Source organism: Rhynchophorus ferrugineus, unplaced genomic scaffold (assembly GCF_030347505.1).
Source record: "Rhynchophorus ferrugineus isolate W39M unplaced genomic scaffold, kcgeb_rfMv2 rfM1, whole genome shotgun sequence".
NCBI classification, from domain to species: domain Eukaryota; kingdom Metazoa; phylum Arthropoda; class Insecta; order Coleoptera; family Curculionidae; genus Rhynchophorus; species Rhynchophorus ferrugineus.
The window spans coordinates 93,757,642-93,771,163 of record NW_027472580.1 but is presented as its reverse complement, the minus strand read 5'-3'; the positions used below and the strand labels follow the sequence as shown (position 1 = coordinate 93,771,163).

Sequence of the window (13,522 nt, the reverse complement as noted above, 5' to 3'; positions counted from 1 at the left end):
CACTTTTAATTCTATAATTAAATCTGTTCAGTATTATTATCGTAATATTTGAATTCAGTAGATAAAAATATATTGAAAAAGGTTACCTCTTAGTTCTAAATATTTACATTATTAGTCAATAGCGTTATATAATGACTAGTCCTGAGAATTTAATAATTAAATATAATTTACTGGATATAAAACAACACAACTAATAGTCTTAATATTTTTTAGATAAACACTTATTTCACAACCAAGAATGTAAGTAATTTTGCGGCATCTGAAATAAATAACGAAACTTATATAGCATCCTATACGTCGTAACTCTACTCATCTCAAAGCTGTCTCATTGGACTTTCTTTTTCTTATTTCATGTCGGAAAATATATAAATAGCTACTCAGTAATCAGAACCCCATCACCAACAAATTATATTCTTCCCATTTCATTAAAAATATTGAAGGAAATCACCCCACCTAAATATCCCATCGAGACAACTAATCATTTTACCGTATCGATACGGCAATACGGCAAAATTTCAGCGACAGTCTGAGGTATATTTTAATTAAGAGCATAAATCAATTGAGACTTATTAACATAGACCTGCGACTCTAGAGAACCCGTAAGAAAAAGTTTAAATCCGCTCGTCGTCACTGGTACCTTGGATCAATAAGTCGTTCATTCAGATTATCCATCATAATGTCCGCTGTGTAACACACAAAGCTAGCTAATTGATGAGTGACGGCCTTATTAATTTTTATTTCGAAAACATATAGACCAACGTGATCCTTATGTAGATTGGTGTCGTTCCACAGATAACAATTACTCTGCTTGACATAGTGTCTCCCCAATAAAGACGATATTCAATCAAAATATCCGTCCAGTCCAAATCGCAAGGCAAAATTGACTGTTTTTGAAATTGCAACTTGTCCTCAATAAAAAATTAACTACTTAGGATCCCCCTGCGCATGTTAACGTGCGACAGCAATGTTCTCGTCCAATCCAGAGCCTCTTTGACAGGTAATTGTCCCGGATTTTGCCACCAAACATTGTAGCTCAGCAGCCACAATAATTTCCATAATAACGTTTTATCAGTTAAACGGGTTATTCATTCAATAATGAACTTAATATTAAATAAATGTTGCCAAAATAATATTACCAGCACAGGCTGCCATTGTTAACCTAATGACATGCCAACTGAAAACTTTTTTAATACAGATAAAATATGTGGGAAATGATGCATATGTATGTGTGTTCTTCTGCCTATATTGAACAACCCCTTCGATAGCTTATGAACAGAAATGCCATCAAAACCCTTTTGTTTCTATTTAATATTATCGGTGATCGACAATTTTAAATGTCTTGGTTACTCCAAATTGAACTTCAATTAGAACTCGATGGAATCAGAAACTCTCAGTATTTAACTATAAACAACAGAGTGAATGTGACATAGAATGATATTCTATGCAGTAGAATTTTAAACGAATTTAGAAAACGTGATGAACAATGACCATTATAAAAACTCTCTAACAAATGGTTATAAATAAAACAAATTATTGCATGATAATTTAACTAATCCATATATTTCTCAATACTTTTAACCCTAATGAGCATGTACAAGATGAGCAGAGTGTACAGCAACTGGAGCGGCGTAAGCAGCAACTGGAGCAGCGTGAACTTCAGTGTGTACAGAGGGAGCTCTGTGAACGATGTTGGTTGCTTGAACAGTCTTGTGTACTGATGGACCAGATACGGAAACTACAGCTGGGGCGGCATGAGCCACAACGGGGGCAGCATGGGCAACAACTGGAGCGGCATAAGCGGCAACTGGGGCAGCATGAGCTACAACTGGGGCAGTATTAGCAACGACTGGAGCAGCATGAGCCAAAGCTGGGGCGGCATGAACTTCAGTGTGTACAGAGGGAGCTCTGTGGACGATGTTGGTGGCTTGAACGGTCTTGTGTACCGATGGACCAGATACGGAAACTACAGCTGGAGCAGCATTAGCTACAACGGGGGCAGCATGAGCAACGACTGGGGCAGCGTGAGCCAAAGCGGGGGCAGCATGAACAGCAACCGGGGCGGCATAGGCAACGGCTGGAGCGGCATGAGCAACAATTGGGGCGGTTTCAACTACGGTCTTGACTGATGCTGGATCTACGATAGTTTGAGCTTCAACGCTCTTGTGTACTAGACCAGCAGATACAACAGGGGCACTGTACGCCAAGGGGGCAACGAGACCAGCAGAGGCATAAGCCAAAGTGGCGGCGATAACCAACTACAAAAATATATAAAGTTAATTAAAACGATACAAAAAATAAATTAGGTTAAACTTACAAATTTGTACATGTTTTTAAATTGTTATTGGTGGGTTGATAATCGAACGATTTATGATATCAAAACGCGCCCGTTGCTTATTTATAGTTCTGAGTACCGCACTTCCTTCTTTGAATATTTCTTTCTCCTTGACTGTCATAAAAGCATATACGACAAGCGTATTTATTCATTAACGAAGTTCGTTCATTACTTTCACCAAAATTCGATATAATGTGAGACCACAATAAAATGTCTGGAATACATTTATACCTATGTGAATTTCAATCTCTTCTTCCAATCTTCAAAACAAAAATAATATTTGGAATAACGCTCACTTGCTTTAGAGTTCCTTTTTAACAATTCAATTGTCTCAAGCTTTCACTGAAGTGATAACTTGACACGGAGTCTTACCAAGAAGGTTTGCTAAATTAAGCTTTATCAGCCTAGAAAACTAATTTCGACAATATCTCAAGCACTGTGCACTAAAAAGTTACATGGGATAAATTCAATTCAATAAATCAATTTAAAAAAATCAATCATATATTATAGGTACTATATTAAAATTAGTTGAAATATATTTAATATTATTAACTATGTTTATTTAATTCATTTTTTTTAATTTTCGTTAACCCAATTCCATTCAAAGTTAATATTTTTTCTTTTTTAGTAAAAACTTTAGTTTTTTAGCAGCATTATCATTAATTGTTGTCTAGGATATTATACTATTATATAGACATACAACGTAGGGCAAAATTCCCGCTACCATTTTTATTGCTTACAAATTTCTTAAAAAAAAAAGATAATTAAGATTTGTTTTCATAAAAAGCTTACTTGGTCTTTATGTTTTTTTCGTCATAATTTAAAAATTATATCGGCTAAATGGTGACCGCGATTCGCAATGTAACTTTGGGCTTTTTGTAAGACATTTCTCATGACATCCTGCAACATCTGCGTCTGAATTTCTTCAATTTCGTAACGAATATTGTCTTTAAGATGTTGAGTCCTTTGGACTTATTCACATAAACTTTTTTAGAAAAATTCTGGTGCTGTTATATCCGGAGATCTGGCTGGCCATGCTGAATCACCACTTCGCAAAATCAGTCTTAGTGGAAAACATGATTTAATAATTGTATTATTGAACCAGCTGTCCAGCACATGTCCTCTGGTCCTTGCTCTTCCATTTCAGGTACAAGAAAATTTCGAATCATGTCTTGGAACCGTTCAGCAGTACGTAACAGTAACACCTTGGTCATTTTCAAAAAAAAAAATTGGGACCAATGACGTTTCCAGTATGAATACCACACCATACACTTTCTTTAGTGAATACAATGATGTTTCATGAATTAATTGAGGATTCTGTGTTCCCCAAAATCGACTGTTCTGTTTATTAACATGGCCATTGAGAAGAAAATGGATTTCATCTTCAATTTTACCAGACAGCCTTAGAATTGCATTACTGTACTCAACTCGTTGATCAGGACCTCTTAGTATAAATTTTTGGACTAACTCAATTTTGTATGGAAACATTTTCAAATTTTGCCTTAAATTGCGTGCAGAAATATGTAACTGGGAACCACGTCTCCGAATTGATGTGTCTTCAGACTCTATAATACTATCGCGCACCAGAGCCAACGACGCCTGTCTGGTGTCGTACCGTACTGTCGAGAATTCGCATGTAAACGATAAACTGTGGTTTTGTGAGGCACTAGAAGATTAGGATATTTTTGATGCAATTTCCTCTGGTTCTTCTGGCGTATATTCATCCATAATAAAATTTGGATGTTTATACAACACAAAAGTTAAAGCGAAACTGAACTAAACATCACATATCCAAGATGGTAGCGGGACTTTGGCCCCACCTGTTATTTTAAGACAAATAAACCTGTAAAGCATGACAAATGAATTCATTACATATATCAGTTATTGTCTAATATATTTCGACATCCCTAGTCACAATATGTAGCACATAGTTACTTATAAAAAATTCTTGCACATAAGTGATATGGCGATATAAAAACACAAGTATTTACACTATTTTTTAGTCACTGATGATAGTCAGTAAATTATATTACATTTTAACTCAGTCTACATATCTAAATATTCATCTCTATACTTGAATAAAAACAATTTTATTATAATATCATCAAACTATTAACTAAACTAAACATCATAGTTCCATATTATACGATCAAATACTTCAAATAATAATACTAATTCATAATCTATTGAAGCCGGTAATGTATAAACAGTCTCATGAATATGCACGAATGGTATCAGGAACTCAATTAATTTCAATATCAAGAACGCAAATTCGACAGACGGTTTCTCTTTGATACTATCACTTGCTTTCTGCCAATTTAATTAATTTCAGTTTAAATAGTTTATAATTAGCACTGCAAGTATATTTAGTTCGTAGTTTTGATAAATAGCTATGTATATTATTGTTATTACTAAAACATATAGTTTAATATGTTCATTTAATAATAAAGTTGGCCTATCTATATCCTTAAATAAATGCTGAGTCAAGATATAAACCAATATTGGATATAATTGCTTTTAAATATAATGGGGTGTTTATATGAGAAATCATATATAGCCTATTCAAAACAGCAATTGTAAATTCGTTTTAGAGCCAGATAATATTTTCCTTTTTACTTTACTTTATCTTAAAAGATATAGAATGCTATCTGATATGTTCGAATATCTAGCCGAATAAGCCTGCCAAAGTGGTCCGGTCGTCAAACGTCTGCAAAATTCTTCCAAAGATCAATTATAATATATACACATACATACATAGATAAAACCACACGTTATAAACTGACAAGCGTTATCTGAACGTTTTGCTGGTTTTGATAAATTTCAAGTTGCTGCTTATTATTACTGCGATTAAAAATACCGATGCCAGACAGAACAGATTGCGTCTCTATAATCAGTTATTTCGAACAGGAATTAGATAATGGAGGTCCTCTCTTGTCATAAAATTCGTTAGAGATGTAAGCATTTTACTGTTAATTATCTGTATAAGTTGCTGCAGTTTTTATTGAACATATTTTTAGCGTGTTGTAGCCGCACTGAACATTAGTATGGACTGAAATATCTCAAACTATTAAAAATATAACCTTAATTCACCGAAAAGAGACTATCCTTATACGAAGGGGCTGACAAATCCGAGTTCAAAGATATCAAATATATAAAAACAGTGAACAGTTTTTTGAACATAAACTTAATTTAACACAATTGTTTCAGAGTAGACTGTTAATCTGAAAAGTATCCATAGAAAGATTAGAGATATGCAAACCTTTAAGGAATGTAGAGCATCCTTTCATAGTCTGTTAATCAATATGGGACTAAAATGATATAAAGATAACCCACGAAGAGGTCAAATGGAACTTCCAGATATTGCTTTTAAAATAATACCATTTTAAAAGCATATAATAAAATTAAGGAAGATTGTTATTTCAGAAGAGGACCAATATACCCAATGGTCACTCATGGCAAGATGATAATATAATTATTTTTTATTATTCATATCATTTATTCACTCACTTTTTGAATGAGAAACATTTTGCATATTAGATTATTATTCAATGGTGAAAATCTCCAAGACAGGGTGACATAAAAAAACGTGCCTGAAACTCTAGCTCGTAGGTGGCGTGAAAAAAAAATTAATGTAAATGTAATAAAACACAACTCTAACCTACAAATTGTTATAACTGTATAATTAATTGTAGTTTTAAGTCCTTTCATAATATATGTATTAGTTGTACTGTAATGTTAAAATAAATTATATTTTATAACAGTATTTTTTTGTTTACTAATATAATTTTGTATTTTTAATAGTATAATTATTTTATTTATATCAGAATTTTATTGCATATCAAAGCCAAAATGAACTAAAACTAAGAGTTGATAAGGCAACATTACCACGTTTTAAACTAACGAAAGTATTAGAATATAAATTCTTTAAGATGAATTGAGCTATTATTGTTTATTGAATATAGTTTAAATAGTTACATATTCAATTTACAGGTTGCAGAAATTACAAATAATATTGTAATTTGTTAATATATTTTCGATAGACCAACTAACAGAAACTTTCTAGTAGACTAACTTTTTATCAAATATAGTTACTTAATATACTATTGTTGGTGTGTTCATTTACAGGGTATAATAACAACATGTAATATAGTACATCATGTTTCATGTTGACAACAATGCTACCTTGTAAATAATGCAACTAATATATATTGCTCAATTTACATTGCCATGTAATGACAATATTCGCAGAACATCTCAGATCTATAGTGAACAGCCAAAAATTTAAGAGTTTAATTATGGTTTGATGAACATCATATCATCAGACACCTGCTCTATCCAGCACAATCGCCAGACAGAGAGTTAGAAGTAGATTTTCATCTATATCATTAAAGCAATTGGCGGGAATGCTACAACATTCCTTTGGAAACTATTCAGACACTCTAAAATCTATTCCCCGAAAAATTGCAACTGTTTTAAAAGAAAATGGCGGCCGAATACCTTACTAATAAATAATTATTGTGTATATGTCAGGTGTTCATATTATGGTGTCCATTCCCTGTACATAAAAGTATAATTAGAGAGAATGAATAAGGTATAACGTAAAAATGTATGTGTTTCTTTAAGTTACCAAATTATGGAAAAAGTATTAATCGTTTTAAATCAAATCAGTAAGACAGATACAACTACAGTATTGTAAAGCAATCTTAGACAATCTCACAATAAAATTTAAAATGGAAATAATGTAGAGAAGTTTACCTGGTAAATTAAAATGAAAAAAGAGTGTGAATCAAATCAAATTTTAAATCTTTCTTATGTAACTTCAAAAGGTTAACCCGAAAAATTAGTTTTTTTCTGTTTAGTATTCCGTATCCAAGTAGTGGGCATCTTTTTATATGTTTTTAGAAACAAATGCATTGAAAAAATTCAGGTTATCCAAGAATCAACCCCTTGTTTAAATGTTTTCCTAAAAATAACCAAGAAAGTATTCTGTGGTTTGAGGTGAATTACGTTTGAGTTAAAAATTAATCAAAATGTTGTTGCCATTTACGTTTTCTGTCAGATGAAAAAGAACTTCGATGTAAAAGAAGGAAACAAGAGGTCAGTATATCCAAATTTTGTTCAAAATAGAATAATATGTTTCCTAGAGCAGACATTTACTCTAGCATGTCTGTCTGTGATGTGGTTCAGTTCTCTTATTTATCAATACAGCATACTGAAAGAATTCCTAGAGTAGGTGGAATTCAATTTAAAGAAAATACTAATTATACTTATACAATGAATTTATTGTTAACATTTTATAATCCTAATGAGCATGTACAAGATGATCAGCATGTACAGATTTAACTACAACTGGGAGAGCGTGAACTTCAGTGTGTACAGAGGGAGCTCTGTGAACAATGTTGGTAGCTTGGACAGTCTTATGTACAGAAGGACCAGATACAGAGAGTACAGCTGGAACGGCATGAGCTGCAACTGGGGCAGCGTGGGCTACTACTGGGGCAGCATGGGCAACAACAGGGGCAGCATGAGCTACAACTGGGGCGGCGTGAACTTCAGGGTGTACAGAAGGAGCTCTGTGAACAATGTTGGTGGCTTGGACGGTCTTGTGTACTGATGGGCCAGATACAGAGACTACAGCTGGAGCGGCATGAGCTAAAACTGGAGCAGCATGAGCTACAACTGGGGCAGCATGTGCGACAATTGGGGAAGCATAGGCAACAGTCGGAACGGCATGAGCAACAACTGGGGCGGCTTCAACTACATTCCTGACGGAGGCTGGATCTACAATAGTTTGAGCTTCAACACTCTTGTGTACAAGACCAGAATATACAACAGGGGCACTGTAAGCCAGAGGGGCAACGAGACCAGCAGAGGCATAAGCCAAAGTAGCGGCGATGACCAACTGTAATAAAACGTCAATTTGGATAACGAAAAATAATTTAAACAATATACTTACGAATTTGTACATGTCGATTGGTTTATTGTTAACAGATAAACAACTGAATGGTTTATGTGTTAAATTCTCGACGGCTGTCATTTTATAGTTCATAATTTTATACTTCCTACTTCAAAAATTCCTTTTCTCCTTGAGAGAACTCATACGTATGACATTCATACCAGAAGTTCTACACGTTCGTTTCGAACCTTTAATTATAATTCATATACCGATGAATGTCACCGCCCTTAGGTGCTACTAAATTTCCTTTCTTTTAAAATAACATTTCCTGTGAAAATTTTATTTATTTAAACTGAATTAAGAGAAGTGCATAATTGAGAATAACAGTTTAATCACTCAGCGACAAAACTTTAGCACACCACACACTTTTTTTATGGCTCATAATACAAATATATTTTTAGGTTTCAGATACTATAATTTAATACAATAAATCATTGTATTATTGTAAACTTTACAATGAGATAGCTACTATTTACATATAGAAACTATAGCTATAATAATCTTGCCCTAACTTTTTCCAATCATCTTTGGTAACATCTTTTAGTTGTCTTCAATGCCTATAGCAGCCCAACACTTAACCCTTTCTCCACCCAGCTTTCTACGACCTCAAATAATCTGATCTGCAATTGAAATTACAATAATTACAAGATATCAGTCGATTGAAGGATGATATCTTGTTCATCAAATCAAAATTGGTAAAAGTAATATATTTTATTTATGAACAATATTTCTGATATACATTCCTTAATTTCATATTAAATAAATTATTTTCTAATTAAAAAATCACCACAAACTAATTCCGAGATCTAATACAATTCAAATAAATATTAATGTTGTTAAGTAGTTCGTAATATTACGCAATTAAATAAACAGAGTTGTCATTGTTGATTTTTGAAGTAACTAAAAATTGTTTATGAGAAAGCAACCTTGTATTAACAATGGGTCGGCAAAATACTTTTTCATGTTTTTTAAAGTCAACTTGTTCATTTAAATTTCAAATACTAATCGATGACATACGTATAAGTATGTTTTGATCCATCAGATATTCATATAGCTCTTGTGAAGCCAACTTTACGCCATCAACATAATTTTGCAGAGATCACATTACATGTTAGGCGGATGGAACCAAATCGGGACAATTTGGTGGAAGCATCAAAATATATTCCAATATTTCAGGTTTGAGCAGATCACGATGAACAACGTCCTTCCAAATCGATTAAACCTTACGCTGCCTACGCTGTATTTTTCCTGCTCGGAAAAGCAAATTATGACGAAATTAACCTTCCATAATCTCTTTTTCAAATCGTATAAACTTTTTAGTGAATAAATGAGTAACACACCCGACATATACACAATGCTTATTTATTAATAAAGTGTCTGTTGCAACTTTTTCTAACAGGTCAATTGAAATGTCCCCGGCCTGACACATAGATGGCGCTACCATAATTAAATCCATATGCCTTTTAATTAGCCCTAACCCTCAAAAGATGCGTGTATAAATTTGACAATGTCAGATTATTAGTTTGTGAATTACGGCATTTTGAGTGAATCAACTTTTCTTATTGTGAAATGGATAAAAAGGAATTTCGCGTGTTGATAAAATATTGCTTTTGAAGGGATAAAATACAAAAGCAAAACCTTGGCTTGATACCGAGTTTCCGGACACTGCCCCAGGAAAATCAACCATCAAGGACTGGTATGCTAAGTTTAGACGCGGTGAAATGAGCACCGAAGACGGTGAACGCAATGGATGCCCAAAAGAGGCTGTTACCGACGAAAACATTTAAAAAATCTACAAAATGATTTTGAATGACCGTAAATTGAAATTGAATGAAATAGCAGACACTCTAAAGATATCAACTGAACGTGTACATCATGTCACTCACGAATATTTGAGTATGAGAAAGCTCTGTGCAAAGTGGGTGTCGCGCGAGCTCACTTTTGACCAAAAACAAAGACGAGTTGATGATTCGGAGCAGTGTTTGAACATGATTAAGCGTAATAATCTGTATTTTGGGATGCGCATGGCATAATTTTCATTGACTACCTTGAAATAGAAAGAACCATCAACAGCAACTATTACTTAGCATTATTGGACCGTTTAAAGGGCGAAATCGCCGAAAAACGGCATTTGAATGAAAAGAAAGTGCTGCTTCACCAAGACAATGCACCGTGTCAAAAATCCAATTATACTTCGAATTGCTTCCCCATCCACCGTATTCTCCAGATCTGGCCCCCAGCAACTATTTGCTGTTCTGTAATTTTCGTTGAATGAAAAGGTGATCGACGAAACTGAGGCCTATTTTGAAGCAAAGGACAAGAAAGGAAAAGTTGGAGGGTCGCTATGGTCAGTATATCACCCTTGAAGGAATTTATGTTAAAAAAAACGAAATTTGCGAAAAAAAATGTGTTTTATTATAGTAGGCCGGGGACTTTTCAATTGATCTGTTACATGTTATCTGTAACCTGTTTTATGTTATCTAGCCATAAGTCTTTTTAATGTATCTGTTCGTTTTCGGTCAGTTACCAAAATTCCAGAATTATTTTTATTTCATACTAATTAACCATAAATGATTTAATATAATTACATGTTTTAACTCAAATTTGATATTTTCCCGACATATTTTCATTTATAGGTAACATTAATTGGATTATAGTGGATTAAAGTATTTTCCGAATCATTAAACCGTATAACAAATCCCAATTAACAATTAAAACTCGGTATACACATAAATTTAATATATTATTTATTATTAATAAATTTTATAAACCTAACGGGCACGTATGTAGTTCGGCTAGGCAATTAGCAAATTCATGTCCTCAGATTTTGGCGATTTATTATTTACAAATTCGAATACTTCCTTTTAGTAAATAGGGTGTGGTGAGCGTAACCTTGTCCCTGTGAGGAACAATAAACGCTTAGTTATTGAACCGACCAAAACAAAGCAACTGTACTCTGTTGGGATTTTTCTTGCTTTCGACATACATTTCCTGACGGTGTCCTTTCTTCCCCAATAAATCGAATCCCTACTATTTAAATAAAATGTACAGCAAAGCAAATCGAAACCTACGTAAGTTCAGTAGTGGCCTTGAGGTTGTCTTATACAACACGTAATGTTTTTTGCGTCATAATCCACAAGCAAAAAAAAACAATCATTAAAAAATCACATATTTCTTGTCATCTCAATATCATATTTCAACAGATTATATAAAATGATAATATTATAGCTATTAAATATACTATCTGGTTATTGAACACTTCTGCGGAAAGGAAGCAGAAATTTCAGCATTCGAAAATGACAAAATAAAATATTTTTAATAAAAAAATTGAACCGATTTGAAAAAATAAATAAGGAACTCACTAAAATGTAAAAAATAATCAAACTTATATTTTTAACACACAAAAAAACGTTTTAAAATATAATATGTACATAATAATAGTTGTAATAACCAAATAAAATTAAACAAAAAACTTATTTAACTTATCTACTACCCGTATTTTATATTCTACTATATACACACAATTTAGCTTAATACCTACCTAAACCTATTTATATATTTACAATATTATTTTAACTACTACTTTGAAGTCTTTTAAGTAATTTTAATTGTAATTGAAGTAATTTAATTTTATGTATATGTCACAAAATAGTATTATTGTTTTTTTATTGTTTAGGCTCGGCACCGACTTCCCATTTTGCGTCACATCAGTTCAACAATAACATTATGCCCCAATATCTGATTCTTTAGATAAAAAATATATAAAAATATTGTACGTGCCTCAGAGTGCACTCTTTCGAACAAAAAAAAAGAATTTTGAAAATCGGTCCATAATTGACGGAGAAATCGGCGAACATACACTAGAAAAAAATAGCCGAACTTAGCACCTCACCCTTTTTTGAAGTCGGTTAAAAAAAGGGTACGTGTGAGAAGAGGCAGAAGTCAGAGTTCAAACAATTCGTGCTTTAATTTAGCAGAATTTAGAAAAAATTTATAAATAATTAATTAACAGATTCAAATAATAATCTTTAATTTGACTTTCTTGTTGTGTCAGTCTGTCCATATAGGAAAAACCCCTTTTATATTACAAAAATTCGTACTAACACTATTTTGACTAACTGTTTTCTTATTAACTGACTTGAGGGCTAAGTAGCAAACAAACAAACCACTTTAAAAATATTTAACAAAAAAATTGAATCCACTTAAAAAAATAAAGAACTCACTAAAAATTAAAAAGTTATCAGAATTTTAAAATATGTACATAATAATGGTTGAAATAAGTAAATAAAAATAATCAAAAACCTTATTTGACCTGTCAACTACACAATTTAGCTGAATACCTACCAAAACCTATTTATCTAACATATTAACAACATTATTTTAATTAATTCTACTTAGTCTTATATGTCTTAATATTTCTACAAAGTCTTTTATGCTATAGTTAGTTAGTGTTTTAAAAAGCAAACTAAATGGCTTTTGCTAAAACGACTTCCGATTTTCAAAAATTCGATTTTTGAATTTTCTGTTGCCTATAATAATTAGCGATTAAAAGTAATAGATTTACGATAATTTCAAGTGCAAAATAGTCATGGGTTAGCCAAGGAGAACCATCCACATCAAAATATAAGAAGAATATGCATATGAAGTCTTACTGTGCATAAGCTGAAAGCGTAATGTGTTATGAACTGCTAGAACCGATTGAAACTGTTACTATATATATCTACCGACGTCACCCGAACAAATTAAGCTACGTACTGTCAAATAAAAGACTAACAATAGCGAGTAACAGAAGCAAAATCATCCTCTTACATAACAACGCTTAGCTACATGTCACAAGAGTGAGAGATACACTGTTGCAGCTCGAATGGGACATTTGTGGTCCCCTTCACCAGTGTGTCTTCTGAATACCACTGGTTCAGATCGATGCAACATGAGTTGGTTCGCCCACGATTTCGAAATAGTGAAGAAGTGCGAAAATGGATAGTTGTCAAACCAACATACTTCTTTAGACATGCTATCGCCATGCTCCAGAAAGATGGAAAAAAGTTGTAGAGAAGGATGGGAAATATTTTTATTAATATATATTATACCAATTTTTTCCACAAATGCCATTTTAAAGTAAAGAAATTATCAGAATACATACGAACACTTAATAAATAATAACAATGAATATCAGCAATAGGAAATCATTTAAAATTAAATAAAAACTACATTTTAATAGTTTTGTACTATTA

The 13,522-nt window shown here is 32.7% G+C and overlaps 3 protein-coding genes across 5 annotated transcripts in view; 1 reads left to right on the top strand and 2 right to left on the bottom strand.

Annotated features, from left to right (window-relative positions):
- LOC143192694 (neuropeptide SIFamide receptor) overlaps nucleotides 1-13,522 on the top strand; it is a 211,728-nt gene that overhangs the window by 185,364 nt on the left and 12,842 nt on the right. The window lies entirely within an intron of this gene.
- Nucleotides 1,560-13,522, bottom strand: part of LOC143192734 (uncharacterized) — a 28,138-nt gene continuing 16,175 nt past the window's right edge. The window contains exon 2 of one of the 2 annotated variants that reach the window (XM_076398255.1): nucleotides 1,560-2,255. In XM_076398255.1, coding sequence (XP_076254370.1) covers nucleotides 1,581-2,255 — 675 coding nt within the window. In that variant the 3' untranslated portion in view covers nucleotides 1,560-1,580. Of the gene's footprint in view, nucleotides 2,256-8,793; nucleotides 8,909-13,522 lie in introns of those variants that run through there. The other variant, XR_013004872.1, reaches the window with a different exon arrangement.
- MFK10-3 (larval cuticle protein F1-like) lies at nucleotides 7,594-8,873 on the bottom strand. Of its 2 annotated transcripts, XM_076398244.1 has the most exons (3): nucleotides 8,765-8,873; nucleotides 8,289-8,476; nucleotides 7,594-8,234 (listed from the first exon to the last, which is right to left on the bottom strand). In XM_076398244.1, the coding sequence occupies exons 2-3, from the start codon at nucleotides 8,379-8,381 to the stop codon at nucleotides 7,635-7,637; spliced, it is 693 nt and encodes a 230-aa protein (XP_076254359.1). In that variant the 5' UTR covers nucleotides 8,382-8,476; nucleotides 8,765-8,873; the 3' UTR covers nucleotides 7,594-7,634. The 2 variants fall into 2 exon arrangements, with proteins under 2 accessions (XP_076254359.1, XP_076254348.1); XM_076398233.1 differs by lacking the exon at nucleotides 8,765-8,873 and having other exon boundaries at nucleotides 8,289-8,512.

Bases quoted from the DNA above. Each gene is read 5' to 3' on its own strand.
- MFK10-3 (XM_076398244.1), bottom strand. From the start codon at position 8,381: ATGAACTATAAAATGACAGCCGTCGAGAATTTAACACATAAACCATTC. The intron at 8,235-8,288 runs GTAAGTATATTG...GTTTTATTACAG, and splicing joins CAATCGACATGTACAAATTC to TTGGTCATCGCCGCTACTTT.